Source organism: Rana temporaria, chromosome 3, assembly GCF_905171775.1.
Source record: "Rana temporaria chromosome 3, aRanTem1.1, whole genome shotgun sequence".
Taxonomy (NCBI): domain Eukaryota; kingdom Metazoa; phylum Chordata; class Amphibia; order Anura; family Ranidae; genus Rana; species Rana temporaria.
This window is the reverse complement of record NC_053491.1, coordinates 193,058,368-193,079,860: the sequence shown is the minus strand read 5'-3', so window position 1 is coordinate 193,079,860 and position 21,493 is coordinate 193,058,368. Positions and strand designations below refer to the sequence as shown.

At 42.8% G+C, this 21,493-nt stretch overlaps 1 protein-coding gene across 1 annotated transcript; it reads right to left on the bottom strand.

Annotated features, from left to right (window-relative positions):
• Positions 1-5,165: 5,165 nt before the first annotated feature.
• On the bottom strand, positions 5,166-21,148 carry SLC35E3 (solute carrier family 35 member E3). Its single transcript, XM_040344022.1, has 5 exons — positions 20,529-21,148; positions 16,714-16,824; positions 11,154-11,312; positions 10,992-11,074; positions 5,166-5,766 (listed from the first exon to the last, which is right to left on the bottom strand). The coding sequence occupies exons 1-5, from the start codon at positions 20,913-20,915 to the stop codon at positions 5,580-5,582; spliced, it is 927 nt and encodes a 308-aa protein (XP_040199956.1). The 5' UTR covers positions 20,916-21,148; the 3' UTR covers positions 5,166-5,579.
• Between the last annotated feature and the right edge of the window lie 345 nt (positions 21,149-21,493).

Sequence of the window (21,493 nt, the reverse complement as noted above, 5' to 3'; positions counted from 1 at the left end):
TATGCCTTCATAAGGGTTTTTCATATTTTTTTAAAATTTATATTCAATAGGGTTTCCTTACCCTATTGCTTATGTTTTATTTCTCTGATGGCGAGTAGTTTCTGGCATTGTCATAACCTGACACGCTGTTTTTCCCAAAACCATCATGGCGTTTTCAGTTAGCCACTTCCTTGCACGTCAGAACGAGGTCTTGTTATAATGCGGTGAATCAGTGTATCGTCCCTCCCCATTGATAACGTCTGTTGATGACAAAATGCGCCTGGCGCACACTGACGTCACCGCGCTGAACGTATGGAGGAAGGGCTCCTATAGTGCCAGCCGGCATTTGTATACATGCTTTTAAAACGCTACATGTTGTAAGTACGTTTTCGTCTTTGCTTTCATAATTTTTTAACGGAATCACACTATGGTTCGTTTCCTTTATACCCAGGACCTGTTTATCTATGAGCAAGTGATCATATCCAGGATATCTGCCCCTTGGAGCCCCTGTTGGTCTGGTGTCCCAGTTCGTGGATGGAGATTTTACCTATAGGCTTACGAATCTGGTTGTTGCGGTAAGCGGCTTTCCATTGGGTGGTGGTTTCATCACAAGAAGTCATTCTCACGGTGGTGCTGTAACTTATCCTGTCTATGGGCTTTGCTGCGATTCACTTTATACATTTGGGACTTAATTTTTACACCCCTATTATTCAAGCATTTTTGGGGCATACAGACTTTGTTCTTTTCATTTAAAATGGGGGTTCACCCAAAAATACATTTTTAACATTACATTCAGCCGAGTTGTCCTAATGACAATCGGCTGTTTTTTGTTTTTTTTCCCCGTACATACCGTATTTTCACCGCCGCTTCTGGGTATGTCTTCTGTGGGACTGGGCGTTCCTTATTGATTGACAGGCTTCCGACAGTCGCATACAGCGCGTCACGAGTTGCCGAAAGAAGCCGAACGTCGGTGCAGCTCTATACGGCGCCTGCACACCAACGTTCGGCTTCTTTCGGCAACCAGTGACGCGCAGTATGCGACGGTCGGGAGCCTGTCAATCAATTAGGAACACCCAGTCCCGCAGAAGACATACCCGGAAGTGGCGGTGAAAATACGGTATGTACGGGGGGGGGAAAAAACAGCCGATTGTCATTAGGACAACTCGGCTGAATGTAATGTTAAAAATTTATTTTTTGGGTGAACCTCCGCTTTAAGTACTGGCACTTGGTTGCTGGTTCTTTTCATTGGCGCAGTTTTTATTTTTTGTAAGATATATGGTGGGGTCAGACACATAGGATGGTAGGGATATGACCAAGGGCTGCAAAATGTAGTTTATAATGATAAACCACTGGTGAACCTCTGTAGAACTTAGAAATGATACATGGATCGAAATTGGGCCAATCTCTGATGAATCAGATAAATATTTTGATCTATCTATGGGCAGCTTAAGCAGTGGGCTTCTACATACTAATCTGACTTATTATGAACCATATTCAGCCCCCCTCATCAGCCTGCCTAATGACTATATACTTATTGTAAGTGCTTTTAGGGAGTGTATTTCATAGCTATTGAGGTTTTTATTTTTATTCCTCAAATTGGTTTTGGTATTATTATGGCCACACATTCTTTACGAATCCGCTTAGACCACATGATAAAATGTTTCCAAGAAAGAGCCTTTAGCATAAGTTGGAGAAAAGGTGAATCTTGGTCAGTATTTAGTGCGACGCATAGGAAAAACTTAATTCTTCTAAAGGAATCAATGACAAGGAGTTCATCTTTAGCCTCCTAGATGAAACTACTTGAACCTTTAGAAGTGGTATCTGGGTTTCTATTTTTTTTTTTTTTTTTTAGTTTATAGCACAAGAGTGTTGCACTGTAAGATTCCTAGCAAATCTATTTAAATTCTTAAACATTGTAAATGGATTGGGTCTGGGGGAGGGGCAACATTGAAGCCCTTACTAAGTAATGATATCTCATAATCAGATTAGGGAATCAGGGAAGTTAGATTAAATATTTTAACTTGTGATTTCCTCCTCTCCTGGGTACTTTCCTTTGGCGAAGTTGGAGAGGGAGATCTTTAAAAAAGCATATTACTAGTGGTGTCTGTATATATCCTTAACACTCAAACAGAACAGACTGATCACATCTTGCCAAAAGTGCATATCTATTAGCAACAGTAAAATTAAACATGGGAGAAGACTCTTCTATGGTGGCCCCAGGCAATACATTAATAACCAATAATAATAATATGCGCTGAGTATTAACTTCTGTGATGTGAACCGGAACCACAAACCATAGGTGATTCAAATTCAGTACATGTGTATAAAAATAATTAGTCCAAATGCATGCTACTGAGCATGCAACTACAATACACCTCCTGAGTGCAAGTGCTGTGTACTGGCTTGAAAGATAAGTATGGGGTGATCAAATTCTACAGACTCCAAGCTGATTTGCTTCACATGTATCAGATCTTCCACAGTTGTGCAGCTCATGTGAAAAACAGAGAGACAAAAAGAGAAATCCTCATTGTGCAGATAACACACAACCATATGGAAACAATTTTGACAAGCTTGAGATAGGTCACACTCACGAATCCACCGATTAATATCAGCAAACAAACAATCCTCATTTGGCTGCTCAGCATACGATGTGTCTCCTCATTCGGATGTGCAATTCCGTCCCGTTGACATTAATAACCAAACTTCCACATGTGATTCTAGAACTTGTGGAAGCACCCAGATTTTTATTATTGATGGTATTAATATCTTGGAAATATGGCAGAGGAATATCAGAGAATTTAAGACTCTGGGTACCTACAAGTGACCCCTCAGTGTGTGAATTTTATACGACACCCTAGCGGTGTTATCATTGCATTTACCGTATTTATCGGTGTATACCGCGCACTATTTTGCCCTGAAAATCAGGGCAAAATCGTGGGTGCGCGGTATACGCCGATACGAGTTTGAATACTGCGCCGGCATATACCGAGCGCAGTACACTCGTGTATCTTCGGGCAGTCTCGGCGCCTCTCGTGCTGGCGTCCTGAGCGTACAGGACGTCAGCGCGAGAGTTGCCGAGCCTGCCCGACGATACACGAGTGTACTGCGCTCGGTATATGTCGGCGCAGTATTCAAACTCGGTGCGGCAAACGACCGGGGAGGACGCCGCAGAAGGACGCCGGACCCGACGAAGAGGACCCCCGGAAGCTGCAGAAGGACCCGTACCCGACGAGGCCGCCGATGGATGCCGTGCAAGACACCAAAGCTGCAAGTACAAAAAAAACTTTTTTTCTCCACAGGATTCGGGGCAACTTTAGGGGTGCGCGGTATACGCGGGAGTGCGTTATACCGCGATAAATACGGTATTTATATCAGTATTGTCTGGTTTGCTACTATTGGGGTTACTACCCTTCTGGTACTGCAATTGTTTGGGCAGTATAAAAAGATGCAGATCATATTTATATTCTCTCATGTTACCAATAATACAATTTGGTATTGGTTTTAGACTCAAGAAGAGGTATAAAGGAGAGAAGGGAAACATTATGCTCTGTGTTCAGGTCTATTTTTCAAAGAAAACACATGGCCTAGACCAGGGGTGCCCAACCTTTCTAAGAGCGAGGGCCACTTAAGCGACTTAGTAACTGATCGCGGGCCACAATGAGCAGAGTGGCTGGATGACAGGCTTGTGTCCACTCTGCATTTGGAAAGAGGACACAGACACAGCCCACTCTACTCTATGGGCCCTCTGATCCAATCAGCCCAGATGGAAGGGACACAAGATCGTTTACATCTGCTGCTCCATAAAGATGAATGGAGGGTCAGACCGATCGTGTGAAAGGGGCCTAAGGCTGCTTTCACACTGATGCGCTGTGGTTTACCCACACCTCACCTGTGGCTTTTCTTTCAGGTAAGCTGCACTTTGCCGTAGAATTCTATTATATCCTGCAGGTGTGGTGCACTTTCTGAAACTGGACCAAAGCCACAGGTAAAAAGCAAAGTCTATGGCTCAGTGCAGTTAACCCACAGGTGCACTACTCTACACCTGCGGATCAGTTTAAAAGCAGCCCAGTAACCACTGCAGAACAGATATGCCCATATATACACTGTGATTTAAGTAATAAACTGACCATTAATAAGTCTTCCATTCAGATATCACTGGCTGTTGTGGCCCCAGGCAAAGTGCATTTGGCATCACTCCGCCTATGACAGAAGCCAGTGCTATACAGGAGGCATCAGCTTATGTGGCTCTGCTGCGCAGCCGCTTGCTTGCGCTCTCGCTGGTTTCATTTACAAAATTGATGCTTTGGGATGGCAGATTGGCAAACCGTGATCTGGGCTTGCCAACCCACCATCCCAGAGCAGGAGGTCGCGGGCCACATCAGAGGGCTCCGCGGCCCACATGTGGCCCCCGGGACACTGGTTGGGCACCGATGGCCTAGACCATAGGTCTTCAAACTACAGCCCTCCAGTTGTTTAGAAACTACAATTCACATCATGCCTAGTCATGTCTGCGAGTGTCAGAGTTTTATATTGCCTCATGGAATGTGTAGCTCTACAACAGCTGGAGGGCCATAGTTTGAGGATCCCTGGCTAGACTATAGTCCTCTATGTCCTTTTAAACTTGACAAATTTAGTCTTGGTTCTATCGTAAGTCCTCTAAAATAGTGAGCATCCTCTCCAATACATTTGATCTGCTTAGTGGCCCACAGTGATGGACTGGGACAAAAATTCCGCCCTAGACTTTATCCAGACTAGCCCACTTTAATTTTGCAAACAAGAACAAAAACAAGTGAAGTGGGGGAGCCCAAACGTCATGCAGGAACATTGCTACAGCCTCATTGGCCAGGTTAGGTGGTTTACAGAGCCAGGTTAGGTGGTATACATACAGAGCCAGGTTATGTCCTGACCCCTGCTTTATAAAGTATCAGTATAGGACAGTGATGGCGAACCTTGGCACCCCAGATGTTTTGGAACTACATTTCCCATCATGCGCATGCACTCTGCAGTGTAGTTGAGCATCATGGGAAATGTAGTTCCAAAACATCTGGGGTGCCAAGGTTCGCCATCACTGGTATAGGAAATCATAAGTAAGCAACATTTTTTTTCCCCTTTTCAACCTATAGGGACATGATGTTTTATCCTTTTACATTGTAAATCAGTAAATCACAAAAGACACAATACAATTGTTCTTATGAAATGTTCCTTCAGAATTTATTCAATATGAATACTTAGAGAATATTTTTTCTCAAACTTTGAATTTGCACTCACAGAGGTTTCAAAGTTTCCTTAATTGCATGTAAATAAATCAAGGAATTGTATTCTCACATTTCAAAATGAAGTGTCCAAACAAATACATACATATAGACATTCATTCTACCTACCACACCTTTCCATTTCCCACAGAAATACTGTGTATATGTGTGCACATTCTGCTGAAGCTTTTCAAAATTCTGGCACAATTCGGAACACTTGTTTGTAGCGCCACATATTAAAAATGGTAATCTCATGTAAATTCCTTTGTTAGAATGGATAATGTCCGTTATAGTTCTTTACGCATAGAGAAAAATCGAATAAAGAAGCAGTCTATTAAAAGGCACGTATCATGGCCTCTGGACCAATTTACTTTTATTCACTTCCTGTTCATTAAGTTTGAAGTGAGTGTAAGCTAAAATACCAAGCAAGGTGCATAATATTCCAAATCCTTGATTAAGAGAAAGTGAGTCCTGGAATAGGATGTAGCCTCCCAAAAGAGTGATACAAAATTTGAAGTGTCCAAACATGTTGTAACTGAACCGATATGTTAAGGATTTAACTGTACTGGTTTGAGCAATAACGTATCAAATAGCACTATAAAAATCACCTCCATATAGTTTATTTTTTGTATTAGTGCATAGCGGTCCTAGCTCTGCATGGTTTTGCTTCCTTTAACCACTTGCCTACTTGGGCACTTTCTGGCCCAGGCCATTTTTCAGCGCTGTTGCATTTTGAACAACAATTGCGCGGTCATGGAACACTGTACCCAAACAAAATTTTTATTATTTTTTTCACACAAAGAGCTTTCTTTTAGTAGTATTTAATCACCAATGGCGTTTTTTCTTTTTTGCTAAATAAGTGAAAAAAGACCAAAGACTTTTATAGTTTGTTGTAAAATTTTGCAAACAGGTAATTTTTCTCCTTCACTGATGTGCACTCATGAGTCTGCACTGATGAGGAGGCACTGACTGATGATCAGTGTACATGTCCCTTTTACAGAAGCCAGTTATTGTCTCTCTTACTCACGAGCAAAGTAATGCCGATAACCTGTTTACATTGTGATCAGCTGTGATTTGACCCACTGATCACGTGGTAAAGAGCCCTTGGCTCTGTGCCTCAATCTGTGATCAGAGCACACCACAGCTTGTAGCACGATACTAAAAAAGACTTGAGGCTGTAATTGGTGCCAAAGATGCTTCAACAAAGTATTGAGCAAAGGTTGCGAATACTTACAGTACCTTAAAGCAGTGGTCATCAACCCTGTCCTCAGGGCCCACTAACAGGCCAGGTTTGCAAGATAAATGAAATACATTACAGGTGATATCATGTGCTGCTCAGTGACTGCAGTATTCTAGTCTGCATCTCTCCAAGGTAATACATAAAACCTGGCCTGTTAGTGGGCCCTGAGCACAGGGTTGATGACTGCTGCCTTAAAGTATTCATACCCCTTGAAAATTTTCCACATGTTACAACCAAAAACGTAATTGTATGTTATTTGCATTTTATGTGATAGACCAGGGATTTGCAATTAGTGGACCTCCAGCTGTTGCAGAACTACAAGTCTCATGAGGCATAGCAAGACTCTGACAGCCACAAGGACGACACCCAGAGGCAGAGGCATGATGGGACTTGTAGTTTTGCAACAGCTGGAGGTCCGCTAAAGACTTGCAGCTGTAATTGCAGCGAAAAAAATTAAACCATTTATCATTTTCCTTCCATTTCACAATTATGTGCCACTTTGTGTTGGTCTATCACATAAAACACATTTACGTTTTTTAGTTGTAACATGACAAAATGTGGAAAATTTCAGAGGGTATAAATACTTTAAGGCGCTGTATGTACAGGTGATTTTTTTTCTTTTTTTTCCTTTTTAATAAATTTGCAAAGTATTTCAAACAAATTTCTTTCAAGTTGTCATTATAAGGTATTGTTTTTTAGAATTTAGCGGAAAATAATTTAATTCATTTTGGAATAAGGCTGTAACATAACACAATGTGAAAAAAGTGAAGCGCTGTGAATACTTTCCAGATGCACTGCAATCCAATGCTGTCAATATGTTGTCACAGACCTGGAGAAAGTTCGCTGATTAAGCCTTGGTTCAAACTGATGCGGTGTAGGAAACGCACAAGATTTGCTACATTTCCCCACATTGCATTGTGTTCACGCGATCTGCTGGTTACACCCCAAAACGCAGAACACATTACGTTTGCCTGAAACGGATCGCATGGTTGTGAACATGCGTGGTAATGTTTTGCCTTTAGCACAGAAATGTAAATACTTTGTAATATTGCATTAGAGGGAGATTGTTATCTGACTGAAGGCAAAACTAATGCTGGTCATACATTGTTAGTTTTTGATTCAGCGAGTGGGCTAAAAACACATGGTTCCTCTCTATCCACACAAATATTTGCGTGCGTCTTCATTCATAGAACAATTTCCCTCTAGTGCAGGGATATGCAATGAGCGGACCTCCAGCTGTTGCAAAACTACAAGTCCCATCATGCTTCTGACTCTGGTGTCATGCTTGTGGCTGTCAGTCTTGCTATGCCTCATGGGAATTGTAGTTCTGCAACAGCTGGAGGTCCGCTAATTGCATATCCCCGCTCTAGTGCAATGATGGCTTGTGAAAAAAAACTGATAAAATAATGTAATAATTATTACTAAATTTAAAGCAGATATCCATGTTTCTCTAAGCACTGTATGTACTGCATGTAACTTGAGCTACATACAGTACAATGTGCTGGGTTCCGGCTGAGAGACAGGAACAAAACAGTCTGTGAATGAATACAAAGTTTCCTCTGACTGGCTGAGACTAAGAGCGTGACTTCATCAGCCTGCCCCTCCTTTTCAGCCAGTCAGAGGAAGCTTTGTATTCAGCGCTCAGCCAGACTGTTTTGTTCCGGGTGTGAGATGGGAAGTCTGTCTCGTAGCCGCCCAAACACTGTGTACTGTATGCAATTGAAGTTCTATGCAGTACATACAGTGCTTAGAAACTCTGCAGCACTTAGTGAAGCAAAATGTTTGGACCAGATTGGTCCAAAGAAACTATTTAAAGTGACATGAAACAGACATCAGCTTTAAATGCTAAATATCACAAAACAAATATTTAACTCATGCATAAAATAACACAACCAAATAAAATCCATGCAGTATTTATGTCGAAATCCTCGTACACACGATCCGATAGTTGGCAGGGGATTGTCGGTTGACAGACTGTTGTCCTAAAATCTGACCGTTAGTACACTCCTTCTGACAATTGTTGTCCAACTATCGGCCAACAAATGTTGGATGACAGGCTAGTAAACTTTCGGTGCACAGCGGTCTGTTGTCCGATTTTTGTATGGTCAGTACACAAGTCCATCACACAAAAGTCAAAAGTAAGGGTAGAGCTCAAGAGCTGAAATCTCTCGTAGTATGTCACTACGTTCGTGTTTGTTGGCCTTACCATTAGTATGCAAGACAAGATCCAGGCACATGCCCTTTGGACAAAAATCAGACGCTCGGTTGGCCAACAATCGGATCGTGTGTAGAGGCTTTAGTGACTTGACCCAGAGTCTGTTTACGTCTAAGGAGAAGGGAGTAAACGAAGTGCAGGCACCTAGAGGTGTCCACATATACCCGTGACTGCCACCCAAACCTTCCTGTAATAGACAAATACTGGGTTGTTCTGACAGGCAAACCTCTAGCACTTTCAGGTAGTGTTGAACCTTTCCCCTATGCCTCACCCCATACATTGCTACTGGTCCATCACTATGAACTGCATCCTCAATGACCAATAGGAATGTGCAGGAGGCAGAAATTCAGAGGCAAGCTTCAATAGAATCAGGATGCGCCAAAGCCTTATAAAAGCTCAAGATTAGACTTTGCAGGCACGTCTAGGTGCCTGCACAACATACCTGCAGCTGTTGCCCCCCTTCTTCTCAGCAACAGATTCACTTTAACCACTTTAGCCCAATTTGAAAATGTAACCCTTATATTACAGGGATTACCATGTTGGCACTGAATGCTACTAGCCCCACTCTAAACACAGTAATACCAAACACCCTTTAGAGCATGGGTCTTCAAACTACGGCCCTCCAGTTCAGGAACTACAATTCCCATCATGCCTAGTCATGTCTGTGAATGTCAGTGTGTTACAATGCCTCATGGGATGTGTAGTTCCACAACAGCTGGAGGGCCGTAGTTTGAGGATCACTGCTTTAGAGAATCGAGTGGTTTCCTTACATAATATATCATTGTATATACTGCCAGACGTGAAAGAACCAGTCTACTACCTCTACCATTAAACAATCCTGTTATAGTGCATGGGGAAAATATATGAAAATTAAACTGGTTGTAAAGCCACTCACTGTTTTCTTTCTAGACTCCCCTGTGTTCGATTAAGTAATGTGCCCCTGTGTATGAGCTTTACAAAAAAGATATGCAGCCTTATACCTTATTTCACGTGACTACGCACCGATCTCCTACCCCAATCTGAGAACTACAGAGGCTGAGAGAACTACAGTCCCCCACTGACATCAGCAGATTAGCTGACAGTCAGGAAGGGAGGGGGAGAGAGGAGAGACAGCGAACTAATCATGATATCATGGATCAGCAGCCATGATAAACGTGGTCTGTTTACAGAGGGGAGGGCAGCACCAGGCAGGATCAATCAGGTATTTTAGATGATAGAAAGGGACAAAATTACACAGAACAAGCACTGTGCTGTTGATCTCTCTTTAGAGGAACAGGATCATTTTTATGTATTTATTTAGCATTACAACCGCTTTAAGTTAAACAAAACTCAATATGCTAGCATATTAAAACCACGTAGAAGCTTAATATTAAAGTGGCATTATTCCCTAAAACAAACATTTAATAAATTGCAGCTTACCAATCCTTAGGATGTGGGGGCTGCATTCGTCCGTCCCCCCCCCCCTTTATTTTTACCTCCAGATCCAGCCAGTAACACTTTCTGCCTTAAAGTCTCTCCACCCCACTGAAGGAGCAACACCGTGGGACAGTAGCATTGTCAGTCTGGGGAGAGTAGTGTTAGATGCAGATTTAGATGAACCTAATAAAGCTGAACCCCAGCTAACGCTTTTTAAGTAGTTACGGCAAACAATTTTTATCCCCCTTTCTTTTTTAGACCTTTTACATACATGGATAAAAGTTGACTATTACATGCACCCCTGTCCGTGTTGAAGCAAAAGCTACAATACACAGAATACTCACCTCTGTTCCAGCGATGCAACAATTGAGTTCCTTACCAGCTGCGGACACCTTGCCAGCTTTCAGTCTCTTGATTGACTGGTGGGGATAACATGACTCCCATGTATGCAGTTAGTCATTCATGTATGCCAAGCTGTGCATGCAGAGCTCAATGTACATTTAATAGAAGACTAATAGAAGATACAATACAGTAGTACCTTGGATTACGAGCATAATCCGTTCCAGAAGCATGCTTGTAATTCCAAAGTACTCGTATATCAAAAACGACTTTCTCCATAAGAATCAATGTAAACTCAGATAATTTGTTCCACGGTGCGGGGGCGCCAGTCTACGCAGTATCGCATGCGGCCAGAGCTGCGGGGGTGTCGGAGACACTTGGGAAACAAGTGTCTCCGAACGTCTTCATCACCACCCCTGCAACTCTGGCTAAATGTGGTACTGCACACCCCAGCGGCTTGAATATCGATTCAGGATTTAAAAAAACAAAAACACTTGTAAACCGTGTTACTCGCAATCCGAGGTTTCGCTGTAAAACAAATAAAGGATACGTAACTGGTGAAGTATTTCCAATTATCCAATAGATGGAGAGGTTTACACTAAAAGCTATAATACCAGAGAGAAGCACCATTGTCTGAAACAGAAAGAAGATAATTTTAATATCAATAAATACTTAATAAATATAAGTTAGTCTGTCTACAGTGAACACTTACCACAGCTGTGAGTGACCATGGCCCAAATACCCCCCCTTCTCCAATGACTGGTTCAAAGAAGGGTACGACAGTAAGCAGCATAGCGGAGGACAAAGGTGCTTGGTAGTACAGCAACTGCATAGAGTTCACCTGTAACTCGTGCTGCTTGGCTCCAACCCACTGCAAATAAATGAATAATCCAAAATCAAGACGAGACAAAAAAACAGTCCATAATAAAAAATAAAAAAAAGACACCAACCCAGGTTAAATCTGAACAAAACCATACAAAATTAATTATATATATATATATATATATATATATATATATATATATATATATATATATATATATATATATAAATAAAAATTATTAAAAATATTATTATTATTATTTTTAATAATAATAATATTATAGGACCTATCATTTAAATAAAGGAAAAATGCAAGAAAACTAGTATAGTCTAGTTAGTACATGCCGTATGTATGTACGTAAATGACAAATTATTCTAAAGGACAGTTTGCATCTTTCTTGTTACTCTCTCATTCACATTTTCCAGATGTTTTGTTTACTTTCCTCAAGGCTACAGATAACCTTGTCCCAATCATCAAACAAGTAAGGCAATAATACAGGTCAACAAAAACGAATGGCATCATGGAGAAGAGCCTATTCTCCAAACCCAAACAACAATCATACCTTGGCATTCAGCCAAAATTCACCGCTGATGAATCTTCCAGGTGCGTGTGTTTTAAAGAGGAAGTAAACCCTGATAAGTTTTTCTTCCTCTTTATTTCCTTGCAAAGGTAAAGCATAATGCGTAGTAGCCCATTATGTGTCACTTACCTGAAACCAAAGCCTGCAATGTCCCTGCTGGCTGGAAGCATCCATCTTCAGCCCTCTTCCTTCCAGGGCCACGGACTTCGGCTCTGTGACTGTCCAGAGTCGCGTGACGTCACACACTCAGGAGCCGCCAGTCACAGCATGGACCCCCTCTAGAAAAACAGCACAGTGTGCCCTTTCTAACGTGCGCATTCGCCGAATACATGCGCCAAAATTGTTCGGGGGAACAAAATTGTTCGGGTGTACAGCCACTTTAAATAACAGTGATTGATTCACCAGCAAACAATGTTTAGTGAAAAACATTCACTGCTTTATAAAAACACCCCACGGGCCACATGGTGTATTCACGTGCATCCCAGAGTGTACATCCGTGCAGGTCCAATGCACGGATCAGAATGCAGTTTGTCTGCGCCCCGATTAGTGCATTGGACCTGCATTTATTCTTAAATAAATGTATTTTGGCTTCAGAGAGCACTAGATTTCCTCTCCTTTGTTTTTTATGCCCTGATTGCCATGTCCTGATCCTGAGTCTGACTGATATCGTGGTTCTACTGCTGCATTGCTTGCTGTTCTCTGATTATGCTTTGTGACCTATTGCAGGTCGAAGTTGTAAGGAGAGAGGCCATTCCTGCTATTTGGTGGAGGTTCCTTCTGGATATCACCCTTTTGCACTATTATATTCCGATTTGGATCATCTTTTTGCACTTGAGCACTTTATATGGACTCTATTATATATTTTTTTAATTATATATCATATGTTTTAACTTTTTGTATGTATAGTTTAAAATTGTTTGCTTTGCGCTGCACTATTATTATTTTATGTCAATGTGAGGTGTTTTATTTGAATTTACCTTAGTGCTGGCTCGCATTTTTTAGTTTATATTTACATTCCAGCGCTAAATAATTTTTCTTTATTAATTAATCCATATTGTTTACTTTATTTCAATGGTTTCCAAAAAAAAAACTAGCAAACGATTACATATAAAAATTTTCTTATGGTCTGTTCAGTTAAAAATTAAAATCACTTCTATACATACAATTATCCTATCATAATTGCTAGTCTGTTTGTTCATTTAGGCTTTCAGGACATATTCACTTTTGACTCAAAACACAGATAATACTGCCACTTTCCAACTTACTACGTTCTAACTTACAAGTTACATTTTGTAGATAATTTCGTTATATTATTTATGATCAAGGCCAGAAAAACCTATGAAATAAATTTCTTATGTTGGGCAAAAATTAAATTTCATATCAATATTTTGTATTCTCTTTTTGAGCCAATAGGTGGCGCTAAAGGCTTTCTTTTATTTTTTTAGTTTATAGCACTCAATAGCTCAAGGTGAAATTTAAAAATACACAGTGATTCCTTTCAGTGACCCCTATATTGCACGTTCCAAAGTTTCTAAGACAAACCAGAACCTCAATAGAGGCAACATCTGTTGTGCAGCCTCCTTACCCAACACACACAGTTCTCTCATAATGCTTTCTCATGTAGCAAATGTATATTTATAAAACAAACATTATAAATAAACATATAATATTGCAAAACATTGTTTTTGTTTGTAATCCAAAAGTTGACCCAAAAGCATAATAGTTTTGCTTTAAAGTCATAAACGTTAAATGAAACCATGACATAACTTTACTACATAAATAGCTCCTCTGGAATCCCACAGCACTCAGTCATGTGGCAAAAGTCCTATACATACAACCTTAAGAGCCGGTTCACACTGGGGCGACTCGTCAGGCGGCTCAGCCGCCTGACGAGTCGCGTCCCATTCAATGCAATGGAACCGTTCTAATGCCCCTTACACACCATCACTTTATGTGATGAAAAAAAACAACGTTTTTAAAAACGTCACTTTAATTGACCGTGTGTGGGGGAAAACGTCGTTTTATGTCTTGTAAAAAACGACCAAAAAAAATTGAAGCATGCTTCAATTTTATGTGTCGTTTTTCAAAACGTTGTTTTTTACTTCACAGAAATTGACCGTGTGTAGCAAAAAACGTCGTTTAAAAAGACGTTTTTACACCCGCGCATGCCCAGAAGCTAGTTATGAAGCAAGCTTCAATGGAAAAAAGTGGTGAACGTAACCTCGCTTTGCTAGAACATTGTGAGAAAAACGATGGTGTGTAGGCAACTTCGTCTTTGAAAATTGAAGTTTCAAAAAGGTCGTTTTTTACTTCACAGAAAATGTCGTTTTTTTTCATCACATAAAGTGATGGTGTGTACGGGGCATGAGTCGCTCGGACTTAGAAAAAGGTTCCTGCACGACTTCGGGGGCGGCTCGGGGCGACCTGCATTGACTTGCATACAGAAGTCGTTTTACTGGTCGCCTCTGAAGTCGTTCTCAGGACGTTCCCAAAGCCGTGCCGCGGGAGTGTGAACCGGCTCTTACCGTTTAGCTAAGAAATAGCCAATCCCATCTGAATTACTCCCCTTTAGCTGAGATCATATGAACAAATACTTAAACCGGCCATAGATGTATTGAAATTCAACCAGTTTAGCAAGGACAATTCAAATTTCGATCCATCTTTGGGCAGGCTGGTTGTGCAGAATACGATCTCTCGATCACATTATGTGCAACCAGCCTGTTGGAAAATGTTCACTCGATCAGTGGTACTGGCATTAGCCGGCGATGCTGATGAGTGTATTCTGATGGCAGGAAAACCTCCTGCTGTCAGAATACAATAACTCACCGGGAGGGATTCCCCATCCACATGGAGTGTGTGGATGAGGGAATCTATTCATTTTCTTTCATTCAGCTCGGTGGTTGAAAGAAAAAAAAAAAAAAAAGGGAAGAAGGAAGGAGGACATATGGCCTACCTTACGGCACGTACACACAATCGGAAATTCCGACAAGAAAACCGTGGATTTTTTTTTCCGACTGAATTTTGGCTCAAACTTGTGTTGCATACACAAGGTCACACAAATGTTGCCTGGAATTCTGACCCTCAAGAACGCGTGTGTACAACACTACAACGAGCCGAGAAAAATTAAGTAAAATGATTTTGAGCATGCGTCGAATTGATTCCGAGCATGCATGTTTTTTGTGCGTCGGAATTGCATACAGACGATCGGAAGAACTTTTCCTGTCGGAAAATTTGAGAACCAGCTCTCAAACTTTTGCTGTCGGAATTTCCGACCAAATGCTCACATCAAACTTTTGGCGGAAATTGCAGCATTAGGCTTTTGATCTTGTTACTAGCCACGGAAACAGAATCCTGAAAAAAAAAAAAAAAAAAATGGTTTCTGCAGTGAAGGAATTTCATAGCTTCTGTGGTTTAAAATTAAAAAAAAAAAAAAAAAAAAAAAAACACATATTAATGCAGTTATGTATTGATTAATACATTATTATTCTTTTTTTTAAATCCAGATTGTTGTCATCCCTGTATAGCAGAGCTCAGACTGGGAGGAGGAGATTCTGAATAAATCAGTTGTACTGCTGTGTTCATGTTAAAACATGAAACATACTGATTGATAGGAGGAAAAGCAGATTGAGCTCATCAGTGTGCTGCTTCTCCTTTCACTGTCCAGTCACAGTGGAAGGACAAGTTTTGTAAGTGGTCTTTTAATGCAGCAAGGAAAATCAACTCTCCTGCCCCACTGGAAAGGGCTGTGCTGTTTCAGCCTCAACACTGAACAGCTAGAAATGCAAATCCTTTGGCAAGCAAAACAGCTTCCTTATATAATTTTTTTTGTGTGTAAATATGTAGCTGCTTGCCTGAAATTTAGCTTCACAATACAGACAAGGCAGGAGAACCGTTTCTTATTAAAAGGGGTTGTAAAGGTACAATTTTTCTTTCCCTAAATAGCCTCCTATACCCTAGTGCAGTCCTCCTTCACTTACCTCATCCTTCGATTTTGCTTTTAAATGTCCTTATTTATTCTGAGAAATCCTCACTTCCTGTTCTTCGGTCTGTAACTACACACCGTAATGTGAGGCTTTCTCCCTGGTGTGGAGTGTCATGCTTGCCAGCTCCCTTGGACTTCAGGAGAGTCAGGACGCCCACTAAGGCTCCATTCACATCTAGGCGGACGAAATCGCGGCGTTTTGTCGCCGCAAATCGCGGTACAAATAGCGGCGTTTTGTATTGCGATTTGCGGCGACAAAACAACGGTACTGTCCGCCTAGACGTGCCCCAGATTGACCCCCTCTATGGAGATGCTTCCCATCTCCTAGCCGAACGCTGAAAGACGCCTGAAAAAAAGGTCCGGGACCTTTTTTCAGGCGTTAGGCGTCCGGCGTGGAGATGTGAACCATCTCCATAGAGGGAAATGTGTTTCCAGCCCTCTGGCGGCAGCGACGTAGCGCTACAGGCGTAAATACGCCTAGATGTGAATGGGGGCTAACACACAGCTCCTTTCTCTATCTGCAAATTAGAGAGCGTCCTGACTCTCCTGTAGTCCAAGGGAGGGGGCAAGCATGACACTCCACACCAGGGAGAAAGCCTTGCATTACTGTGTGGAGTTACAGACAGAAGAACAGGAAGTGAGGATTTCTCAGAAGAAATAAGGACATTTAAAAGCAAAAAATTGAAGTATGAGGTAAGTGAAGGAGGACTGCACTAGGGTAAAAAAAAATTTAGGGAAAAAAATAAATTGTACCTTTATAACCCCTTTAAGTCCACCTACAACCAAGTGTAATTAGCAATGCAAAAATAAAATTGGGGTTATGGGATCTCAGCTCTCTGGCCATGTAGCATTGTACTGCAGAAGTATGAAAACGTTAAGATACAAACCACTTGATAAAGGGATGTTACAAAGACACCAAGAGCAGCAAATGTCATCCCCAATGCATTGAACTTCACATCGTAGTAAGAGTTCAGAAACACTCCCAATGTTATCGGTACCTGCAAAAGAAAACAAAATACATCACAAAAATAAAAATGTAACATCAATTTACCAGAAATTTCCAGACAGATATTCTTATGAAACGAGAGCTGTCAGTTTCCATTACAGACTTTTTTGAAAGTGCAAGCTTCTGGGTATCTTGATCATTCCTTTAACCACTTCAGCCCCAGAAGATTTTACCCCCTTAATGACCAGAGCATTTTGTTTGCGATTCTGCACTGTGTCACTTTAACTGACAATTGCGCGGATGTGCGACGTTGTGCCCAAACAAAATTGACGTCCTTTTTCCCCACAAATAGAGCTTTCTTTTGGTGGTATGTGATCACCTTTGTGGTTTTTATTTTTTGCGCTATAAACAAAAAAATATGGTAATTTTTTTTTTAAAAAAGCTATATTTTTTACTATAATAAATATCCCCCAAAAAAATAAAATATAAAATATTTAATATATATTAAAATATATAAAAAAAAAACACAAGTTCCTTTCTCAGTTTATATTGACTGGTTTGCACAAAAAGTTATAGCGTCTACAAAATAGGGGATAGATGACATTTTTATTAGTACTGGCGGTGATCTGCGATTTTTATTGGGACTTGCGACATTGCGGCGGACAGATCTGACACTTTTGACGCTATTTTGGGACCATTGACATTTATACAGCGATCAGATCTAAAAATAGCCACTGATTACTGTGAAAATGTCACTGGCAGGAAAGGGGTTAAACACTAAGGGGCGATCAAGGGGTTAAATGTGTTCCCTCAGCGTGTTCTAACTGGGGGAGGGGGCTACCTAGGATATGACAGTGATCACTGCTCCCGATGACAGGGGAACGTCTTGTTTTGTCTTACATTTTCCTGTGAAGAAAAGAAAAATTGCATAATGTATGGCCTGCCTTAGCCCACATTGAAGCAATTTGTCATGCCGCAGTCTATTGCCGGCAACGGTCCAATCAGTGTAACCGATTTTCAAAAGTAGTTCCTGCACTACTTTTGTCGATTTTGGGTGCGACTTCAATAGACATCTATGTATGAAGCCGCACAGGTGTCTTTAACCACTTGCCGCCCGCCAATGACATATTGACGTCGGCAAAGTGGTTGTAGAATCCTGACTGGACGTCATATGACGTCCTCAGGATTCTGAGCCGCTGCGCGCCCCCGGGGGCGCGCATCGCGGCAATCGTTGCTGCAGGTGTCAGTCTGACACCCGGCAACACCGATCAAGGTAAAGAGTCTCTCACGGAGTCTCTCACGGAGGCTCTTTACCACTTGATCAGCCTTGTCCAATCACGGCTGATCACGATGTAAACAGGAAGAGCCGTTGATGGCTCTTCCTCACTCGCGTCTGACAGATTGTTTATCAGCGCAGCCCCCCCTCGGATCGCCACACTGGACCACCAGGGAAGCCCACCCTGGACCACCAGGGAAGGGCAAAAAAAAAAAAGCATTAAAAAATAAAAAAGATGCCAATCAGTGCCCACAAATGGGCACTGACTGGCAACATGAGTAAATCAGTGCCGCCCCACAGTGCCCATCAGTGCCACCCCACAGTGCCCATCAGTGCCACCCCACAGTGCCCATCAGTGCCACCCCACAGTGCCCATCAGTGCCACCCCACAGTGCCCATCAGTGCCACCCCACAGTGCCCATCAGTGCCACCCCACAGTGCCCATCTGTGCCACCCATAAGTATCCATCAGTGCCACCCATAAGTGCCGCCCATGAGTGCCCATCTGTGCCGCCCATGAGTGCCCATCAGTGCCGCCCATGAGTGCCCAACAGTGCCGCCCATGAGTGCCCAACAGTGCCGCCCATGAGTGCCCAACAGTGCCGCCCATGAGTGCCCAACAGTGCCGCCCATGAGTGCCCAACAGTGCCGCCCATGAGTGCCCAACAGTGCCGCCCATGAGTGCCCAACAGTGCCGCCCATGAGTGCCCATCAGTGCCGCCCATGAGTGCCCATCAGTGCCGCCCATGAGTGCCCATCAGTGCCGCCCATGAGTGCCCATCAGTGCCGCCCATGAGTGCCCATCAGTGCCGCATACCAGCGCCACCAATCAGTGCCACCTCATCTGTGCCCGTCAGTACTACCTCATCGATGTCCATCAGTGCCATCTCATCGGTACCCATCAGTGCCGCCATATCAGTGCCCGTAATTGAAAGAGAAAACTTATTTACAAACAAATTAACAGAAAAAAATAAAAACGTAATTTTTTTTCTAAATTTTCAGTCTTTTTTTTAGTTGTTGCGCAAAAAAAAAAAAAAAAAAATCGCAGAGGTGATCAAATACCACCAAAAGAAAGCTCTATTTCTGGGGGGAAAAGGACGCCAATTTTGTTTGGGTACAGTGTAGCATGACCACGCAATTGCCATTCAAAGTGCGACAGTGTTGAAAGCTGAAAATTGGCTTGGGCGGGAAGGTACGTAAGTGCCTGGTATGGAAGTGGTTAAAGTCGCACTGACATGCAGCTATGTGCGATTTCAGATGAAGTTGCATGATTTCAAAGTCATTTTCAATGTGAACAGGGGCTAAAGGAGATTGTTCAAGCAGTTTTTATAACCCATGGGCAGGTTAACATTATAGGGTCAGCAGTAAGGATGAGCTCAGGCTTGTTTGTAACTCCACGTGCCCGCCAGGAAGCTGACACTCCGCAGAGCTTATCACAGGCAGCGAGACATTACCCGTTTGCAGGCTGCACAGATTGGGAATGGTCTCACTGCCTGTGTTTAGCGCTGCACAGTGTCAGCTTCCTAGCGGGCACGTTAGGAATGCCACCTCATCCCTTTAAACCTGAACACATATTATACAGGTTCTGTGGCCGATTAACGTGGTAATTAAATTTACTTGGTGCCTTATCTGCATTAAATTAGCCTCAGAACCTGTGTAACGCATATGTGTTCAGGTTTAAAGGGATGAGGTGGCAACCAGGGGCAAACTGGCAACTCATGGGGCCCCCGGGCAATAGGAGATTATTGGGCCACACACTACTGTATACACACATACAGTATACACACACACACACACACACACACTGAGAAGGTACTGGAGAGGAGGGGCAGCTATAATCTTGGGCATCGTGTGCGCAGCCTGTTACATTAGGGTGTGCACCCCAAAGCCCAAACACACACTGCCGATCACTCACGATGTTCAATCAGAAAGGGAAGGGGCCGGTAAATTACATATTTACTGGCCCCTTCCCCACTCCTAAAACATCCCAGCAGTAACAGAAGATCGTAGAGGAGGGAAGCTGGCAGCACTGCGGGGGGGGGGGGGGGGATGGGAGCTAGGGCAGTAGAGGGAATCTGTGCTGCACAGGGTGATTAGGGTGTGCCTGGGCACACCTGGCACACCCTGTGCGCACGCCTATGATCTTGGGATTTTTAGACCAAAAGGATGTCAGTAAGGAACATTTCAGGGACAGATGTAAAAAAAAAAAAACACAGATTTTTACATACTGTCCCTGGTTTTACTAAAGCTGGCAACCCTGGTGGGGCCCCCTAGTGGCATGAGGCCCTCGGGCAGTGCCCGAGTGCCTGAATGGTCAGTCCGCCCCTGGTTGCAACCCTAGGGCACGTGGAGTTGCAAACACGCCTGAGCTCATCCTTAGTTAGCAGGGCTGGAAGATGCAAAAATCACCCGACACCCCATAAAGTTATCCCAGAGCAGCAGATTGGGAACATGCAATAAAGATGTGGACTTGACACTCACCAAAGTGAGCTTGATCTTGAGAGAGAAGGTCTTCCCGTACCAGAGGGTCTGGATGATGATGATGACCGGGGTAGTCATGACTTTGGCCAGCTGGTAGGTTCCTATGGTGTTGTTCTGCAGAGATAAGTTGGTGAAGACCACAAAGCCACAGAAGCTGAGAGCCAATAGTAGGACCTTGGTGGTGGGGAGAGACTTAGGACAGAAGACCCCCATTTTCTGGCATAGATACAGTCCCAGCCAGGTGACCACAAAGTGTACCAGGGTCAGGCTCATGTTAGGGAAGCTATGGTGAACGTAGATCCACTTATTGATAAATACAATGCAGATGGAGGCCAGCAAGTTCACCAGAAGGCCAGAGGCGATCCTCCAGTGATGGGACACAGACATGATGGATGGGGACGGTCAGTGGCCGGCAGCTGCACACTGGTGATGGCTTGTAGAATGGAGTAGAGAAGGAGGAGGAGGAGGCAGCGGGACTCACATAGCGGAAGGAAAGGAACACATGAATATGACTCCAGCTCTGCTAATCATTCCTGCCTGTCTAACCAGTAACCACGAGCCTTAGTTCCGCGCATGCGCAGCGTGCCTGAGCCGGACACGTCACAGAAGCCCATTCAGTCGGTGTGGGCGTGTCTTCGTTCTCTGGTGAACTGTGTCCCGTGTATTTCAGGTAGTGAAAGCTGACACTGCAGATTAATAAACCAAACAGTGAAATTTCTGCTCTTCACCAATGTAACTGATACACAGCAACGGCTCACAAGAGACTCCATTTCACTTCCAATGAATTTATAACATAATATGGAAGTATTGCAGACAGGAAGAACAAACTGTATTAAGAACATGGGAGGTTCCTGGTATGGTCTCAATTAGGGACCCAGCCTTTTTCTCACATTTGTTGTATACAAGTAAAAATACGTATATTGTGCTAAAAAGAACCCCCAAACAGTATGCAGAGGTTTTTCAAA

Excerpts from the sequence above, each read along its gene's own strand:
- SLC35E3 (XM_040344022.1), bottom strand. The coding sequence starts at position 20,915 with ATGTCTGTGTCCCATCACTGGAGGATCGCCTCTGGCCTTCTGGTGAAC. Across the intron at positions 11,075-11,153 it reads CATGGTCACTCACAGCTGTG|ACAATGGTGCTTCTCTCTGG; the intron begins GTAAGTGTTCAC and ends TTTCTGTTTCAG. Across the intron at positions 5,767-10,991 it reads GGAAATACTTCACCAGTTAC|TTACAACATGTTTGGACACT; the intron begins GTATCCTTTATT and ends ATATCGGTTCAG.